This window comes from Eptatretus burgeri, chromosome 11 (assembly GCF_056783735.1).
Source record: "Eptatretus burgeri isolate ZD-2024b chromosome 11, Ebu_testis_v1, whole genome shotgun sequence".
Taxonomy (NCBI): Eukaryota; Metazoa; Chordata; class Myxini; order Myxiniformes; family Myxinidae; genus Eptatretus; species Eptatretus burgeri.
In genome coordinates this window covers 71,762,120-71,782,575 of record NC_140971.1, presented here as the reverse complement: position 1 = coordinate 71,782,575, position 20,456 = coordinate 71,762,120, and the positions used below count along the sequence as shown (strand labels likewise).

The 20,456-nt window shown below is 46.7% G+C and overlaps 1 protein-coding gene across 5 annotated transcripts in view; it reads left to right on the top strand.

Moving 5' to 3' along the window:
* The window catches only part of LOC147017349 (actin-binding protein WASF3-like), a 49,776-nt gene that overhangs the window by 14,214 nt on the left and 15,106 nt on the right, over positions 1–20,456 (top strand). For all 5 annotated transcript variants that reach the window (XM_085846940.1, XM_085846939.1, XM_085846936.1 and 2 more), the window contains 6 exons: positions 3,543–3,677; positions 4,390–4,543; positions 17,346–17,463; positions 17,619–17,782; positions 18,076–18,330; positions 18,522–18,889. In XM_085846940.1, coding sequence (XP_085703066.1) covers positions 3,543–3,677; positions 4,390–4,543; positions 17,346–17,463; positions 17,619–17,782; positions 18,076–18,330; positions 18,522–18,889 — 1,194 coding nt within the window. The remainder of the gene's footprint in view (positions 1–3,542; positions 3,678–4,389; positions 4,544–17,345; positions 17,464–17,618; positions 17,783–18,075; positions 18,331–18,521; positions 18,890–20,456) is intronic.

The window sequence follows — 20,456 nt, the reverse complement described above, 5'->3', positions numbered from 1 at the left end:
CCTCATCGAGGAGAAGGAGTACCTGCCGTAGCAGGTCTTTAATGCTGATGAGACCGGCTTGTTTTGGAAAAAGATGCTGACCAAAACGTTCATCTCACAGTTCGAGAACAAAGCAGCCAGCTTCAATGCCGCAAAGGACTGGGTATCCCTTCTCTGTGCAAACGCCGAAGGGGACTTCATGGTAAAGCCCATGATGCTCTACCATTCCCTGAACCCGTGTGCGCTGAAGAAAAAAAACAAGCAGGTGCTGTCCGTGTTCTGGAGGGTGAACAGGAAGGCATTGGTGACGTCAACTTTTTATAGACCGGATCCATACCTGTTTCGTTCCTCAGGTCGAGAAGTACCTGGCAAGAAAGAACCTTTCATTCAAGGTACTCCTGCTGCTTGACAACACTCCTAGCCACCCCATGCACTTGAACAGTACTCACCCGAATATTGAGGTCATGCTCCTGCCACCAAACACCATCTCCCTCATCCAGCTGCTTGACCAGGGGGTAATATCAACTTTCAAGACTTATTAGACCCGGTGCACTTCATCTTCATCATCATCATGTTCTTCATCATTTTGCAAAGTTACGTGTGCTGTGTTTGTTTAATAAAAAATTGAAACGGCACATGTTGTTGTGTTTTTCGTTTCGCGGAATGGTACCGGATGGTTAAGAGATTTTAAAATGCATTTTTCAATTAATTGGAAACGGTACCTGGTGTCGTTTTTTTTTTTTTGTAAGCATCTTTAATGAAGCTGTAATTGTGCATTCGTGGTCGAAAACATTTTAAACTTTAAAAACTTTCCCCTTTAAACCAGGAACTGCTGCAATCTGATAACACTATCCCCCTTGTCCCCATTGTACCAATTCCCTGACTTTGGTGGCATCGCTATTTGCAGCTTTTTTCATGAACCAGGAACCGCTGCGAACCGATAACATTATCCCTCTTTTCTCCCTCGCAACAATAACAAAGTACTCGCGGCTTTTACCCTGACATTCGCGGATTATCTGTGGGTCAGGAAATCCCTGGAACCTATCCCCCCATTTCCCATTGAAACAATGCCCACATATTCGCGATTTCAATATTCGCGGAGTTTTCCCGGAACGTATCCCCTGTGAATGTCGAGGTCCTGGTGTATACATTTTACATTTAAACTTGGTTCCATCTCAATGTATGCAAAGAAACACATATTTGAATAGCAACAACAACAATAGTGAGGTGTCAGATAACAAATGTCAGAGGTAGAATTATTCACGAGCATGATTAAATGTACTGTATTTATTAAAGAAATGTAATTTCCATTTTCATGTCAAGCCCCCTCGGCGAGTTACCTGTTTAAGACTATTATGACATCCTGGTGGAAGGTGATAAGCATCGAAATAATAAGAGTGATAATTGGAGCAATAGCAATGGGAATGATAAAGAAGATCCTCACAGAGATCTTAAAGCCATCCCTGGGAATATTACTGCACACGAACTACCGAACAGTTTCAAGCTATACTATCCAGGGCTCAGTGCCGATCCTGAAAAGAGTCCTCATAACAAAACTCTGCGAACAAAAAAAACTTCACAGCTTCGTCCATCAATCATGATCCCTTACTGAAACAGAGGTGGATTCTTCGAGACCTGGAAGGACTCTGTCCCATCTTCTGACACCCACATTTGGAGATTCTCCTTTTAGTAAAAGATGGAATAGGATTTGCATAAACTGGCTGAATGGAAAGAAATATATACGTTCATACATCTTGATTACTCATGTTTGTTTTGCACGATGTTACTTTTCCAAAATCCCCACCGGGATACCCAGTGCCGCCAAATTCCCTGATCCTATCATACGTCCCTTTTACAGCCCCACCAATACTCTGCCCTTTTCCTGTCTCTGGAGTAACCTGCCTAATTGCGCAGCACTCCTTTCCCTTTCCTATGTGCTCTCAAATCATCCATCCCTCAACACTCATTATGAAACCCTGCCTTTGATTGTGTGACATTTTACTCTGCATGAACCCTGTTTGTCAGTGGCAATCCAAGTCTCAAGTCTTTCTGCTTCTTTTTTTTCTGACCCCAAGTAGCTTCCACAGCCTTTTAAAATTTCTTATTTTCCATGAGCCTTGACCAACGTATTGAAATGTGTTGGCGAAAGGATAACTGGTCGTAGATCAGTGCTGGGCTCTAACTCTAACTGATAATTTAAATAAAATATAAATTTGTGCTCAGTTCCTTTTTATTTATACATGTTGGCTTCTGACTTTCAGTATATATTCATTCAGAACAAAAAATATATTTGGCCGACCTCCCCCACTATCTCCCCCCAGCACCATTCACTGCATTCCCCCTCCACCATTTCCCATCCCCCCACAACCCCCGATATACCATCATCCCCACCAACCCCCACCCACCATTCCCCCCTTCCCTCACTCCCAGAGAAAGCAGACATTGTCAAAGATGCCTCTGCAGCGATGTGTGGTGAGGCACGCAAAGTGTGCTGATCCATGCTGGTATAAACTAATAAATATTTGTGTGTCACTATGTCTCCTCTATAACTCCAACTCCATGAAACCAAGCGGCCCATAACTTTGCATGGATGTGAGTAACCTATGTGTGGGTGGGGTCCTGAGGGAGGGGGTGTGGGGTGGAAGGATGGAGGGGGAGGTGAAGGGGAGCGGCCAGAGGGGGTGGGGTGGGGTCCATAAGCAGAGTGGTGGGGTGGGAGGAGGCAGGGATAAGGGTGGCATGAGGGAGGGGAGGCGTGGGAGGAGGGATCCAGCATTGCCCGGCAACACCAGGTACCTTTCCTCCAGTAATACTCGCAGGAGTACCCGGCACTGCCCGGTGCTGTTCTAATCTTATTAGCATTTTAAAGAAATCTAATTTTGGATTTTTTTTTTTCTATTTTTTGTGGGGGCCTACACTTCCCTACACCCACGAAGGAATGGGGTCAGGGATAATTTCATATTGCCTTTCACATAGCTGCAAAGGCTTGGACACTATAAGCAATTAAAAAAAAAAATCCTTTTTTTTTTTTTTGCTCAAAACACTCCCCATCACTCACTGATGAACCTCTGAAAGTTTAATCAAGATCCGTTTGGACATCTCTGATAAAAATGGCGACACACACACACACGCACAGACTGATGGACAGACAAACATCTCTCTTATACAGTAATTAAGATTGTCGATAAACAGCTGTACCAAGGTGGAAATGGTGCATTAGCATGGTGTCCATAATCCTTGGTTCCTTACAGTAGTCTCGTTATAACAGACACATTCCTTGGATTGGTTGTTGTATCAATAATTATTTAACTCCCCTTTCTTTCTCCCAAAGATGACACCTACTTATGCTCACGGTGCATGAGTGAGCCATACCGCTGTGGCATGGCCATAAATTTATTGGAAAAAACTTTCTACACTTAACCATTGATGCTTGGGCCTGCTGTTCCCATTTGGCCATTATAGTGCTTAATGAAAGGGTTTTAATGAGAGTTTTATTTGATTTCCACGCAATAACTCGAGAAGTTTCCTTGTAACCAGACTCAATCGTATTACATCCACACCAGGCCGGCATGCAGAGGATTTGTTTGGGGAGCTTTTCCACGAGGCAAGTGGAGTGTACCTCCGGGCAAATTCGCTGCAGGAAAGGATTGACCGCCTCGCCATCAAGGTCACTCAGTTGGACTCAACTGTGGAGGAAGGTAAGGATGACCTTTACTACCCTCTACCTTGTAAGCCCATCTTTTGTGGTGATAGGGTGGAAGGGGGTGGGGGGTTGGGGAGGTGGTTGAGGTGATGTCTTTTATCTTTTTTTAAGGAAGCAAACATAACATTATAGGTAGTGGTTCTTTTTACCTCCACCACCGAAGGTGGAAGGAGTTATGTTTCACCTATGTCTGTCTGTTTATGTGCAGGATATCTCAAAAAGTTGTGGATGGGTTCAGATGAAATTTTTTGGCAGGTTGGGTGTGTGACAAGGATGAACTGATTAGATTTTGGTGAAGGTCTGGATCCGAATCTGGCTACCAGAATTTCTAAAGTAATTCTTCACCATTGAGAGATAGGGCCATAAACTATATGTAGCACGATTTCTCAGAAAGTTGTGGACGGATTCGGATGAAACTTGGTGGACAGGTTGGGTGTGTGACAACGACAAATTGATTCATTTTTGATGAAGATCCGAATCCAGATCCGGTTATGAGAATTATTTAATATTTAAAGTGATTCTTCACCATTGAGAGATGGGGCTAAAAACGATTATTTAGCATAATATTTCAAAAATGTATTGGACCTGATATGTTCTCATGGATCAGGCATTGTGTGGCGGAGGTATGTGCTCTACAGAGTGCCCTTCTAGTCTGTGAAGGTTTTTCTGTTGTTGTTTTTTGACCCTTTATCTCACCCCTCCCTTAGTGTCTTTGCAAGACATCAACTTACGCAAGGCATTTCGCAGTTCTGCATGCCAGGACCAGCAAGTCGTGGCTCGCAACTCTGTCCCAAACCCACTTCTGGGCACGTACAATACCATTGACAAGCCGCCTCCTCTCAACATTCTCACGCCGTACAGGTGGGGTTTGTACTCCTTGGGCCCTTTCCTCTTGTCATCTCGGTGAACTACAACGTTATAATTTACGAAGTTGAAATACATCCTGTTTATTTCATGTGCTATTAGGCAAACATTTATTGACGAAAATTTATAGGCTTCAAAAAAAAAAAAAAAAAAATTTTTTTTTCTTTGCCGTACAGTTAAACTGATGAAGTTGCTTGCATGTTAGACTCAAAACTTCAAGGAAAAACAAGGCATCGTTCAATAACTGGGAATTGCTGGATGTAATCATTAAACCAGAATTAAATGTTTTTTTTAATTGTTTTTTTTACATTTAATTTCACACTTTTACATAAAGGGGAGGGGGGGTGCAGAAGCAGGTCAGGTCAAGTATGGGAGCATGTGCCTGAACAGCGCATCGCTGCGTCCACTTTCCGCCGGTACTCCAGGGGCCTCCGTCTGGCCATCCCCTGGGGCAGATGCCAGGCCCATCCCCATCTCCTTGAGATGATGGTAAACTTGCTGCAACCACGAGGCACGCGGTCGGCCCACTGGCCTCCTCCACTCATGAGACTCCCTCGCTGAGAGAATCTGGTGAGCAGGATCAGCGTCAGGAAAACGAGCCACATGTCCATACAGCCGCAACTGCCGCTCACGGACTATGCAGGTAACAAATCTCATCCGAGTCTCTCTCAGCAACCGCTCGTTGGACACAAAATCCGACCAGCGATAGCCAAGGATTCTCCGAAGAGACTTGGTACCAAAGGAATTAAGTCTCCGTCTCAGATCCTTGGTCAGAGTCCAAGTCTCACATCCATAGAGCAAGACTGGAAGTACCAAGGACCATGTACCAAGAAGTACCAAGATCCATTACTCCCCAGGCCCGACCCAGATGTCTATTGACCTCTGACTCACAGCCAGCAGAGACATGACTATCACTGCCAAGGTAAGTGAATCTCTCCACGACCTCAACATCCTCACCACAAACAGACACAGACAGGACAGCAGCATCCAAGATGTCACCAAAAGCCTGGATCTTAGTTTTGACCCAAGAAACCCGTAATCCCAGTGGCTCCGACTCCTCATTCAGCACCTCGAGGGCCCCCAAAAGGATATCTAAAGTCTCCGCAAAGATGACTGCATCATCTGCAAAATCAAGGTCCGACATCTTGACATTCCCAAACAATGCACCGCAGCTTGATCTCTGCGACATCCTCCCTAAAATCCAGTCCATACAAGTGCTGAAAAGTGTGGGGGCAAGTACACACCCCTGACGAACTCCAGTAACAACTGGAAATAAGTCAGAGATAGTACCACCACACTTCACAGCACTCTCAGTACCAGAGTAGAGTTCAGACATCAGATCGATCAGTTTTGGTGGCACCCCACGAAGACCAAAAATCCTCCAGAGGACATCCCGATTCACTGAATCGAACGCTTTACAGAGATCAACATAGGCTGCAAGCAGCCCCTGCCGAAACTCTCGCCTGCGTTCCGTGAGGACACGAAGAGCAAGGATACGGTCAATCGTTGACCTCTTTGGTGTAAAGCCTGACTGCTCTGGACGCTGGTGCTCAAGTAGATGGTGGCGAACCCTATCAAGAATTATCCGAGCAAAGACCTTGCCCGGCACTGAGAGCAGCGTCACCCCTCGGAAGTTGTTGCTGTCTTGGCGATCACCCTTCCCTTTCCAGAGAGGAACAACAAGGCCCCTCTTCCAATCAGTTGGGATGATGCCTGTGTTCCAGGCAGAGCACAAAACTGCATGCAACGACACAAATGCAGCATTTCCACCAGCCTTGAGAAGTTCAGCATGGATGCCACAGATCCCTGGAGCTTTGCCCCGTTTCAACCGGTTCACCGCAGCCCGTGTTTCCACAAGCGAAGGTGGACCACAGTTGATTCGAGAGTCAGCAACAGGGATTGTAACACCCTTGACGTCCAACTCGACAGCTGGGGGATCAGCCTGGTAGAACCGCTTAAAGTAACCAGCCCAGCGGGCCTTCACTTCAGACTCCTCTGTCAAGAGCCTACCACTCTCTGCTCTAACTGCAGTGCTCCGAGGGATGGGCTTGGATGAACGCAATGCGCGAATTCCCCTGTAAGCGGGACGAGAATCACCTGTCCACAGGTGATGCTCTACCTCCTCACAGATTCCTCGCACATAGGCCTCCTTGTCCACCCTCAGTGCACGTGCAGTTTTACGCCTCAGTTCCCTGAACAGCTCAGCTCTGCCATTCAGCCTGGCCCTGCGACTCTGGTCAATGGTATACAGTGTCCCTTGAGAGACAAAATTCTTCTTTGACCTGCGGTGAGTTCCAAGACATCCACCGGCAACATCAAGGACGGTGGTCTTGAAGGCACTCCACAACTCTTCAGGACCCCCCAAAGCACCCAGACCCCCCCCCCCCAAGTGTCCACTCAGCCTGTTCGCAAACTCCTCAGCTACTCTCTCATCCCTGAGCTTGCCAACATCCAGCCTAGGCTGGGATGGTACCATTCTCCAGGATTTAAGGTGCAGCTTTAGAGTTGCTACAACAAGCCTGTGGTCAGTATTGAGGAACTGAGCACTCCGGTAGACCCTGCAGTTCTGGATCATCCTTCAATGAGGACATGGTCAATCTCCTTTGCCACACCGCCATCGTTGGAATACCAAGTCCAGCAATGAGCTTGTGGGTGCTGAAACCATGAACCGGTGGATTTGTGTCAGGTCCATGCAATAACGGATTTATTGTTTTGTTTTTTTGCGGTGTTTTGCAAAAGCAGGTAATCCTATTTCTATTAATTTCCGAGTGTATTTAAAGTTGGTAATCATCTCTCAACCTTGTTTTCATTTTTTGAAGCATATTCTTTTGTTTTACATTAAGGTATTCCCATGTGGAAGGGGAGGGTGAGCTATCCTTCCATAGCTCGAATGCAGTAAGACTTTAATTTGGACCATGTGCCAGAGTATCAGGGCCAGAGTATTGATTTATGCCTGGTATCAGGGATATATCAGAAGTAAGGCCTTAGATATTTTATAACTTGGTTTATGGATCCGCCGACGGTATATTTGCCGAAATGAAATATAAATATAAAACACATTTTTAGCCTTTTATATTTGTACATTTTCCGCCGAAGGTGCATAAGTTTCAAAACCCGAAATGTAAACGTCGGCATTTATTTTCAAAATATAATTTCGTGTGCGTGCGCCAAAATGCCGAGTCACCTTTAACAGAGCTGCGCAGTCGTCTTCAGTCATGGCATCTGAGCAGTGGCCTACGTGGTTCAGATTGACTGTTGTTTCTGAGGCGAAAGTGATTGTTTGTTGTTGTTGTTTTTTTTTTTTCGATACCTTGTCAAGGCTCGTGTGAGAGCTAACACACAACGCACATCATGGGGGACATGAGACAAGAGAGGAGGGAGTGGGAAGGACAAAACAGTGGGGAACAGAGACATTAGGAGATCTGTAGAAGGGAGAGGTATGGGACGGGGAACATGGGGAATAGAAGATGGACATCACAGGGACTTTCAGGAAGGAAAGCAGGGAATTTGAAGGAGGTGGGCTTGGGTGGATTATCGGGGGTAGAAAGATTGAGGATTTGGATGGGGGATAGGTGGTGGTGAACAGCTGTTTTGAAGGCCTGAAGGGAAGAATGGGATTGACTAGAGTGAGGGAGTTTATTCCAAAGGCAGGAAAAAAAGAGGAATCAAAGAGTGAAGGTGAGCAGTGATTCGTGATTTTGGTAGTTTTACCAGAAGGGGGTTGTTGGCGGACCTTGAGCGCCCTGTGGAAATGTGGTGGGGACAAATCGCAGAGAGAGCTGGGGGGGGGGCGAGGCTGGAGAGGAGACGGTAGAAGACAGAAAGACCACCGACCAACCTGCGGTGAATGAGTGAGAGGCCCAAAGACTCGGCCTCATTGCGGGAGATGCCAATGATCCGAAATGCCTTGGTTTCTACAGCGTGAAGCCGAGAAAGGTGGGAGGCAGGAGCACCAGCCCAGAGTGGAGAGCAGTACTCCATCAGGCTGCGGACAAAAGCTTTGCAAGTGGTCAGGAGCTCAGGTGGGCCGAGGAAGTACTTTGCACGACGGAGGGTTCCCAATCGGCAACTGGCTTTGAAGGCGAGGTTTGAAATGTGGTTTTCCCAGGAAAGGTCATGGCAGATCGTGAGACCCAAAAGCTTGAAAGAAAGGACTTCTTCGAGAGGATTGTTGAGAAAGTGGATGGGGGGGGGGGTTTCTAAACGGTCCTTTCGAAGAGACATAGTGAGAGTGTGAGATTTGTCCGGATTGAAAGACATGTTCCACGTGTTGGACCAGTTTGTGATTTTATCCAGATCTGCAGTGAGCGAAGAAGCTGCTGCTTGCCGGTCTGAGGGATGACCGATGGTACGGCAGAGGCTGGAGTCATCAGCAAACAGGTATAGAGGATTTTAATTGCTTATAGTGTCCAAGCTTTTGCAGCTATGTGAAAGTCAATATGAAATTATCCCTGACCCCATTCCTTCGTAGGTGTAGGGAAGTGTTGGCCCCCACAAAAAATAGTAAAAAAATACAAAATTTGATTTCTTTAAAATGCTAATAAGATTATAGAACAGCACCGGGCAGTGCCGGGTACTCCTGCGAGTATTACTGGAGGAAAGGTACCTGGCATTGCCGGGCAATGCTGGATCCCTCCTCCCACGCCTCCCCCTCCCTCATGCCACCCTTATCCCTGCCTCCTCCCACCCCACCACTCTGCTTACGGACCCCACCCCACCCCCTCTGGCCCTCCGCTTCCCCTCCCCCTCCATCCTTCCACCCCACACCCCCTCCCTGCGGACTCCACTCACACATAGCTTCGTCACATCCATGCAAAGTTATGGGCCGCTAGGTTTAATGGTTTTGGAGTTATAGAGGAGACACACTGACAAACGCATATTTATTAGTATAGATACCAGCATGGATCGGCACGCTTTGCGTGCCTCACCACACATCGCTGCAGAGGCATCTTTGACAATGTCTGCTTTCTCCGGGAGTGAGGGAAGGGGGGAATGGTAGGTGGGGGTTGGTGAGGATGATGGTATATCGGGGGTTGTGGGGAGATGGGAAATGGTGGAGGGGGAATGCAGTGAATGGTGCTGGGGGGAGATGGTGGGGGAGGTCGGCCAAATATATTTTTTGTTCTGAATGAATATATACTGACAGTCAGAAGCCAACATGTATAAATAAAAAGGAACTGAGCACAAATTTATATTTTATTTTAAATTATCAGTTAGATTTGTTTTATTTAAAAAGCAGCGCATCGATGGGAAGGATCGGCGCCTCGTCTCACCAGCACGTGTTGAGAAGCACGGGAGAATTCGCTGGAGCTCGGGAAGGATCGCGGCTCACGGCGATTGGGTCCAGCTCGCTCTCGCTGGAGCCCGGGCCCGAACAACTTGAAGACCACACGAGGTGGAGAGGTTCGAGATTGGTCCTGGGTTTCAGCAAACCTGTCCTCCGAGCTGGAGCCCGTTATTAAAGGCCTCGGCCACCATTTCTTGGGTGTGTGTGTGCGTACGTTTGTCCGTGGGCCCGTCTAATAAGTAGGAAATTGTTAAGTGCTTTGTGTGCTGTAAATGTTTGCATTGCATTTCGTATAGTCTGTGTAGTTTTGCTCTTACGTGCTTCCCTAGTTCCCCATTATTATTAATAAATACCCCAATTGTAAAATGTTTTCAGCTCGTCGCGTCGATACTTTCATTAACTGAGCATTTTGTGTGTTGGGAGTTAGAAAGCCGTTGGTTTGCCGTAAAAGGGGGACATTTGGACCGACGGTTCTCAGGGATTAAGCCGCTCGGAATCGCGCACGGGACAGGCTCGCCTCGGCGGTTTGTTCCGTCGAGGGTGGAATACCCCGGTAGTTGAATCACGTGGGTATTTAGGTAAATTGAAGATTAGCAATTGACACTACCCTACGTGATCTGCCCATTGGCTTATTTCGGTTCTTGTACAAGGACCCGTTGACTCGGACTTATCCGGGCGGCGATCTCTATTCCGGGCGATCGGTCGGGCCGACTCGACTTGCGGCTCCATCAGAGTAGTCGGCGAACGGCCGACGCCCGGCGCCGTAACAAAATATATATATATATATATATATATATATATATATATATATATATATATATATATATATATATATATATATATATATATGTATATGTTGTTACCGCTGTGGAAATTCGCAATACACCATAAAGGGTCCTTAGATCAGTTATGATGCAAAGTTCATGTGTAGTTAGTCCACACCTGTTGTTTAGGGAGAATATGTGTGATTCATCCGGGCTGCGACGCTTTGAGTTCGCCATTTTTCTGTCTCTATCGTTATTTTGGATCCAACAACCTAAAACCAACCAACGACAACGGCAAAAAAGAAACCTGCGCTAGTGCGCGGGTTTGCGCACCCCTCTGCGGTGCCAAGGCTGGCACGGGAAGGGGGGCAGGGCAGCTCTCTCCCTATTGGTGGAGGCCCGGCGTGAGGCGGTCGGAGTGGGGGCACACACCCCTTCGAGAGCCTTCTGGAAACACCTTGAAGGGAGGTGGAGCCGCGAACGGGGCGGAGCCCCGCACGGCGAAGGGCGGAGCCCTGCCTTACAAAAGGCAAACTGACGCGAGGCTCACGCTCTCTGATCGTGGCTCATGTTGGCTGTAGCTCTCTCCAAAAAGGCTCGATCTCTCTCGCTCTCTCTCTCCAAAAAGGCTCGGTCTCTCTCCTTGGGTCTCGCTCTCCAAAGCGCTCCCTTCCTCCTCTCTCGTTCCCACACTCGTGGCCCAGCGCGCCTGTTGGTGGAGACGCGGACGGGAGGCGCCGCAGTGCGGCCTGTGGTGGACCTTCGTGTCCGGACGAGGGGTGCCGGAGAGGGTTCGCCGACCGCGTGGGAGGACGGAACCAGGCGTGACTGCACTGACGGTAGTAGGAGAGGAGGACTCGACGGTCCATGAGGGAAGTCACTTCTTTTCTTTTCTTTTCGGGCTTTTGTATGTGTGTTTGTGGCGCCAGTCTTGCAAAATAAAACCTGTATAAGTGCCTGTGCTGTAAATAATTGCCTTTTATTCGGTTGTAGCTCCGCGTTGCTTTTATTGTTTTAACTGTTATATGTGCATTTTTGTATGGCTGTAAATACGTGTGTGTGTGTGTGTGTGTGTGTGTGTGTGTGTGTGTGTGTGTGTGTGTGTGTGTGTGTGTGTGTGTGTGTGTGTGTGTGTGTGTGTGTGTGTGTGTGTGTGTGTGTGTGTGTGTGTGTGTGTGTGTGTGTGTGAAATAAAAGTGCTTGCTTGTTGAACTGTTTCCCGTTTTGTTGCGTCCTTTCCTTTGGTTGAAATTTCCATCTTGCATCATGTAAGGGATTAGTAGTGAGTTGAAACACCCAATAAGTAAATCTGAACCGTCGAGGTCGACGATAACTCCGCTCGGTTATCCCTGCAGCACGGAATGAGCCGCTTAAGCGGTTAATGTCCGAAGTCGACCTGCGGCGTGGTACAACTCCTCGGTACGCTACCCGCACGGGTACTTAGGTAGATCGACATTCGGCGATTCACCCTATTTCGCGCGGGTAGAATGCGGACTGGGTTGTGGTGAGGTTAAACCCCCACCCGTGACTGGCTCCTGGCGGTAGTTCCAGGAGGGTCACGACTGAATTGTCCGTTCTGGTGGGCGATGCGTCGCGATTCGAGTTACGTGGCCGATCGCACGCCGGGCAGGCAAATTTCGTAACAATATTGTTGTGGTTGACGAAATTCACAAACCACCATTCAGGTCCCTTAGGTGAGATATCTCTGTAAGTATATGTGTAGTTAGGCCCAAACCCGTTGTTTCGAGGGAATAAATGTCATTCAGTCGGGCTGCGACTCTTCAGGATAGCCGTTTTTTCTTTTACTATCCTTATTTTGGACCAGCCGCCATTACTACCACCACCAACCACGTCTCAACAGCCATCACACAACAACCACCAACCACAACGCCGCTTCACAACAACCACCAACCACAACGCCGCTTCGCAACAACAACCACCAACCACAACGCCGCTTCACAACAACCACCAACCACAACGCCGCTTCACAACAACAGCCACGACCTTTACCATCACAACTCGCCACCATCGCATCCCCACCATTCCCACGCCACTTGTGGGCACCGATACTGGACTCGTGCGGGGCGCGCACCGAGCAGCGTGTTCAGAGACATCACAGACTTTCCGAAGAAAAACGGATCAAAAATGACTCACGCCCACTTCTGTTCCGTCCTATCGGCGAGCTGGGGCGATTTGGCCCCGCCTCCAGGGCGTTGGAGTGAGGACGCTATATGCAAATTCATGGATCAAAAAGCATTCACGCCCACTTTTCCTCGGTCCAATGGGGAGCCAGTTAGAGAGGTAAAGGGTCAAAGGTGGGGGAGCGAAGCCACGGGGGATATAAACGGCTGCGTTCGTCAGTCAAGGCAGTTCAGTTGGCAGTTGTGAGTACGGAGGGGAGAAGTCAAGAGTGAAGAGTTGGGACGAGCCAAGAGAGGAGACGGAGAGGGCGATTAGACGGAGCTGTGGAGAGGTGGCGACGGCGAAGGCGGATGAGTGCCGCGTCGCGTCGGTGCTCGCGTCGGTGCCGGGAGCTGCAGAGGGAGAGGACAGCAACGCGACCGAGGTCGAGGAGGAGACGCTCGTCGCGGGACCCCAGACAGGGTGATATCCTCCTTTCCCCCGAGCATCAACAACCCCCTCCTGTTTCCCCCCGCGCTGAGATAGTGCGACAAGGGGGCCCCTTTCCCACCCCCTACCAGACACGGTCCGCGAGGCCGGCGGAGTTGAGGCGCCGCCGCCGCTCTGCGTCTCATCATCAGACGGGTAGGCCCGACAATTTCCCGGCCCCAGGCCCGCCTACCCCCCTCATCCTGGAGGGTGGTTCTCTTTTCTTTTGCTTTGGGAATATGTGTTGGCGGCGCCGTCTGTGAAGTAAAATTGTATAAGTGTTGCCGTGTGCTCGGTAGCCGGATAGCTCTGCATTGTGTTTCTCTTTTATATTTGCTTTTTGTGTAATATTGTGTTTCTTCTCCTTTTACATGTGCTTTTGGTGTAATTGTATATGTGTGCTTCCCATTCATCGCGAAATAAATGTGAGTTATGTTGAACTGTTTTCCCGCTTCGCTTCGTCTTTTCTTTCATTGAATCTCCATCTTGCTTCACGTAAAGGGTTGGTCGTGGGCTAAAACGCCCGATAATTAATCGAACCGTCGAGGCCGACGAATAACACCGCTCGGTTATCCCGATAGTACGGAACGGGTCGCTTAAAGTGGCCCGTGTCCGAAGTCGACCTGCGGCGAGGTGCGATCGCCCGGTCTACCCTCCGTGTGGGTACTTAGGTAGGTCGAATTTGGCGAGCAACCCTATCCCACGCGGGGGCCGATTGGCACGATCGTGGTGAGACCGAAAGGTCCACCCGTGACTAGTTCCCGGCGTTAGTCCGAGAGGGTCACGACTGGATTGTCCGTCCGGTGGGCGACGTGCCGCGATTCGAGTTACGTGGCCGTCCGCACGCCGGCGGGCGCGAATCCGCAACAATATATATATATATATATATATATATATATATATATATATATATATATATATATATATATATATATATATATATATATATATGCAGTATGTATACACACACGCACACACATATGACAAGGATGGCTGTCCGTTCATCTGTTAGCTGTTTTGCTGATTAGATGTGAGGAGACCTGGTGCAATGTGATTGGCTCTTGGAAAGATTATTGTCTATGCTGATTAAGCTTATATTCAAAATCTGATTCAATATTTTTTTTAGCATCGGAACTCATGACCTAAATAATTATGTCAAAATCTATCGTTTAATCAGAGAAAATTTTGGAAAAAAATGATTTATTAGAACCCCATATATTAAATAATATGCTCGGCGGGACGTGAGGTAAAATTGCTCTTCGCAGAAATATTATATTCACAATCGCCATGAATTCCCTCTAACTGTTCTCTTCAGTGTGAAAAACACCAAAAGCGACTATTGAAAGCATCATCAAATGTCTGAAGGTTGCAGCCCATCGGCGTTCTGAGGCATACAGTTTGTGTAGGCCCCAGGCTTCAAGCCTTCCGGCCTATAGGATGATTTCTTTTTGGCCCAGTGGAATTGAAATCAAGCCAAGCTATATAAACTTGATGTATTATATATGCACATAAGCAATGGCAATGTTTTTGCTTCATTACATAACCCGAGTTGTCTTTTTTCGAGATATCGAACAATCAAGCCAGCGTTCTGTGCCTATGCACCACCTGCGTTATTTTCATATTTTATTTCAGGAACAATCAAGGCTGTGCTTACTGCTTATACAACATATGTTTGTGCATTTTGCACATATGCCTGAAGGACACAAAATAAATCCTGCTTAACGTTTTGACCCGTTCCCGTTTCCAATTTCCCAATTGGACATACTGTAATCCATAACTTTTTGTTGCTACCGTGAATGTCATTGTCTGTCTGTGTTCATGTTCTACCATGAACGTTGATGATCTATAAAAAAAAATCCAGTATTCTTTTTTTATGCATCTTTTTATTAATATTTATTGTTTATTAATAAAGTAGAGCCACAATGGTGGAAGATCGCCAACCATGTATCGACTGTTGTTGATACGGGTCCAAGCGGAGTGTTTCTCTGTACATTCGCACACTATGGCATCTTCTTCTTTCACTGGCAATGTACAGTAAGTATTTCGCTCCCAAAAAACGCCTGTTTGTGGTTTTGAACTCCAACCCCTTCCCTCTATCTTCACTCAATTATCTATTATTGGTAAGGTAATCATCCTCTTCCTCTTCTCTATCCAATCATACCACCGAAAGGGGTGAAAACTGATGATGAAAAGCGAGAGCAAGCTAGACAACATATGCAAGCCAGAAGAGCAAATGCGGCAGGGACGGCAGCTGAGCAAGAACGTGAGAGAGCTAGAAAAAGAACGCACCAAGAAGATAACGACTACAGATCACAATAAAATTCTGCTGCTAAAGAACGAATACAAGCACGTCGACATTCCATTACAATGCAAGAACAGGCCCAAAACACTGTACATAGACAAATGGCTCGCACAGATGCTTCCATTTGACCAAACAAGTAGGCTCGAGATAATGCTCGAAGACGATCCAATCGGGCCAATCAAAAAGAGAAGGTCAGAACAAGCATTGATGGGAAGTGGGAAGGAAAGATGTTGGTAGCAATGGTACTTGAAATGCCCAATTACATTTCCTGTTAATGGGGACGCGTACTTTTGTTTGTCATTTATAAAGCAGCTGATCAAATCAGATAAAGCATGCCTTGTGAATATAGAAATGTTTTTTTTTTTGCCTTTTCAAGTTTCATTATCACTTTGATAATAAATGTATTTCGAAAATAATCATACTTTTCTTTATGAAACAGATAAATCCACAAGCCTGGTCTTTGCGTATTCTTTAACAACTGTGCTGTGATGGGGGGGATGCTCTTGGCCCTGTCATTTTTGACGGGCTTTAAATTAGGATTTAATAATGAACAAGGATGACAATGGTCATGGCGAACAGAAGGAAGGCAAGCAATTACAGGGAATGAACAAGAAAACCCCTTAACCCAACTACCATGCATATGCACCCAACAAAACCAACGAAGAAACGGAGACCTTAATTATTCTATGCCTTTGGGCTCATTCACTCACTCCATGGTCGGGAGACAGGGAATTGCAAGACAGAAATATGTGCGGTGTTCAGCGGGGCACCGCATGGTCAAGGTTCCAGCCACTCTGGCAGGGAAACGGCCCATCACGTTCTGTCATCTGGCTGGAGGAGAGGAGTAGAGAGAGGGTGTGGCTCTGGCGTGACCAGAGTGAGCGATGTGCACAGCTCTCCTCAAGAGAATTTGGGCTTCTCTTCATGCTTCCGCCCTTTATCCCGTATGGCTTTGATGACATAAATGACGTGCCACTCCTCTCCACTATCACTCACCATTGGCCCATGTGTGGGGAAACCCGTTCTTGACGCTTGAGCTGTCGATGCTCTGGCAAGCTCGGTCGGCTTTTTAAACAAGTTTCTTTTTCTCCTCAACTTGCACTCATGGTCTGGCGAGTGCTAAAAATACACATTTGAGATAGATTCCAAAGGGAAAAACATCCATTAAAAGGCCAAAAGGAATGATGATTTCAGACACACACATGAGGAGGGGTAGACGGTCTCTAACTATACATTCTTATTACTATTTTGTCTGCAGCCTGTGGCTGATGATTGCATCAATGCTGGGAGCATGGCTGTGCCACTGATGCATGCCCCCTGTTTCCAGTAAGCTGGTATTCATTTTGCTGACCAGAAGGATGACAGGCTGAGTGTACCCTCCTGGTGTTATGATAGGCTGAGACCCTAAGCTCTTAAGACAGCCACCTTAACCGTTAAGCCAACAACAGGCTTTAACTATGTATAGAAGCGACGCATATCTTGTATCAAATTTAATTACTTTACTCCGATGCTAAATATTCACTCCAAGGAATTAACTGTGTTGTAGTGAGCATCTTTAACCCTGAGAAGTCATTTCCACAACAGGATGTTTTGATGTGCTGTGCTCTAACTGTCACTGTCTACCAGGTAAATCATTGCTTTCATATTTCTTGAGGAACATCTGCTTGTTTAACTCCGTCGTTTTGTGTGATTTGCTGACAGAACTGTTCAAATATCCTCTGGAAATTTCATTGCACGTCGCAAAAAAAATACAAAAATGCCTGAGATGTCAAATCATTACTTACCATCACAAATTTTGAATCTCATACCAATGGAGATGCTTGTCCAATTTTCCAGGGACGATTGCAGAGATGGGATGAAGTTTTATACAGATCCATCATACTTCTTTGACCTTTGGAAAGAGAAGATGCTCCAGGATACAGAGGACAAACGTAAGGAGCGACGAAGGCAAAAGGTGTGTGTGCAAATGCTTACTCTGATTCAAGTGTTTGGTCTGGTCTTGCGGCATTTTATTCAAGGTCTGCCTCTTGTCCTTAACTCCATCTTATTTGGTGCACAGCAGTGTAGTGAAGCTTGTGTTTGTTTTTCATCCCTGGCTTTGTCCCTTAGGAACAGCGACGGGATGGTGCTCCACGCGAAGTGAAGAGTGTGCGCAAAGCACGGAACAGACGTCAAGAGTGGAACCTCATGGCTTATGATATAGAGTTTCGCACTGGGCGGCCACTTGCTACCCATGCGGCTCCATCTGATGGCTCGCTTTCTCCAGATACCCGGTTGTATTCGTACTATCTGTCTCTTTTCCACCTTGTCTTTCTCATTCACCATGACTTTTTCATAACCACGTGTATTAATGTTAAACGCCTGTCTTTATCGTTATACCTCAAATTGAAGGTCATGTTGCTTTCTGTGTTGATAATATTGCAATATTTCATCAAGCTTTCTCTCGGTCTGTCTATCCCTTTCCCTGTCTCTTTTCATTAAATACGTTTTCCTTCCAAGGCAATTCAGGCTCTTGGTATATATAGTCTTACTTTATTTTTAACAAAACTTTATTTTGTGCTTTCAGTTCCCATGGCTCTGATGGTCTTGATGGACCGTACCCAGCAAGCCCCAACCATGGTCCTCTTCCGCCTGGCATCCCTTCACACCCTCAGTATATTGGACCACCGCCTCCACCCCCTGCTCCTCCAACTCACGACTATGAGACTCGCCCGCCTCCACCGTCCGCTCCCCACGGCCGTGGAATCGCTCGACCACAACAACCACCGCCACCGCCACCTCCCATGTCTCCAAGTATTCCTCCACCACCGCACGATTACAGGTTTGTGCAAGTGTCCAGCAAACCTTCAGTCATTTGAACTATGGTAACTTTGAGAATATGATTATTAACAAGAGATGGTAATATGATTTGTATTATTCATTCATTGGAATGTTCATTCATTGTTCATTCATTGGAATGAACATCACGAGATTGTTTTTTTTTTTTGACTCTTTCTTCCTATTCTTTCCCAGCCCTTCTCCTGCACACTTAGCCGGATATTATGCAAACGCTGGAGCTCCTCCTGCCCCTCCTCCACCACCTGCCCTCATCCCTTCCCCCCATACGGCCTTCCTAAGCCCGGTTTCTCCCCCTCCCCCACCACCTCCACCCCCACCACCTTCTGCCTTGGGTTTTGCCCCTCCAGCTCCTCCACCCCCACCACCATTACCAACCACTCCTACACCACCTCCTTCAGGTCCCCCTGCAGCTCCCCCTCCTCCTCCTCCAACTCCGGGGATGGTGGGCACCCCTCCCCCACATGCGCAAGAAGGGAGGAGTAGTGTAGGAGAGGGCCAGGTGAGCGATGCTCGTAGTGACCTCTTGGCTGCTATCCGAATGGGTGAGTTGTATTTTTCGTGCATACATTTTTCAAGTGCATTTACGATTTTCACATGAAAAATATATCCACCAGAAAATCTGTTAATGTGACTTTGTTCCAAACGTGCTACGCTTCATGGCGTAAACTTGCTAGGAGCCATTTCACGCCTTTGGGTTCAGCATTTGAAGAACTCTGATAAGATGCTGCAGAGGTATCCCACTTAACATTGAGTTGTTTTGTCTGGGTTCGAGTCTCAGTCCAGCTCTAAACTGTCTGATTGGTGTTCTGCAGGCAGGGCCATCCCTCAAGTGGATGTTAAGTTGGGTGACCTGTCTGCTAACTATAGTTGGTGGATGTTAGATCTCAGTATTTTTTGATGGAGTAGGTGAGTTATCATCAGCACACTAAACAAATTGCAACCATAACCTGCAGGGATGCAACCTGTGAACCATTGGTAGAGGAAATAAATAAAAAACAAGTCTGAAAACGACAATGGTTCATGAGCGATATTTGACGATGTAGATTGTTTCAGAAGTCAAGGATGAGACAATGTGATAATTTTTGACCAAGTTATAAAAATTATCAACATGATGTGGTACGAGTGACAGGTTATTAGCTGTAAAATGTCGAAAACCCGGTTTCGTTCAACAACTTTCAACATTTGACCTTTGCATAACCTTTAAAGGTCACAAAACAATGTTGTGGACATTAAAATAAGGAAACAGGGTATGTGCTATAGCTTATTGGAGTTAGTTCGTCGAAGAAGGTCGAAAACCCGGTTTGATTCCCACAACTTTGAAAATTTGACGTTTGTGGCCTTTAAAGGTCAAAGGTCAAGGATTATGACCTTCGGTGCAAAACTTTCTCTGGAACATTCCAGGAACAATGTAACGTCATATAGGCTATATGGCATTTCACACTCCTCGGATTATTATCCATACTTTGATGAAATCAGCATGAAAACAAATTTGAAGGGGGCGCCACGGGCAAGGTGTTCGAGATAGAGCAAAATGGTTTCAAGACTTTAGGTGGGGAATGACCTCAAGATTATGCATAAAAAATATTGTCATCCTAGCTCTCAAAAGTTTGGGCGGTCATATGATTTTTATGTCAAAATTCGCAATTTTCTAAGTTTTTGACCTTGACCTTGGGACGAAAATGAAAAATCGGACAACGACAAGTTTTAGATAATTCTTTTTGCTATTCAAATACCGAAGAACCCATTCCATTCAGTCAATTCCCTAGGAGAAGATACATTTTTAATCCGACTGCCCCCTAAAAATGGCTATTTTTTGGGTGTGGCTCCGTCCACAATGGGTGTAGCATGCCCTCATCCAGGAAAACACAACTAGACATTGATATTGAACATATAACCAAGTTTCATCAAGATCGGATCAAAGTCCACGGAATTATGCTCTGGATAGACAGACACACAGACACAGACATAACGAATATAGTGGTCACTCTGGCTGGCGCACGTGAACCAATAAGTGACTTTGTGACAGAGAATACAGGGTTAAAGAGCAGTATGCCCGAGATGTAAGTCAGAGTTTTGCATCCAATGGGGGGGGAGAGATGGAAAGTGTAG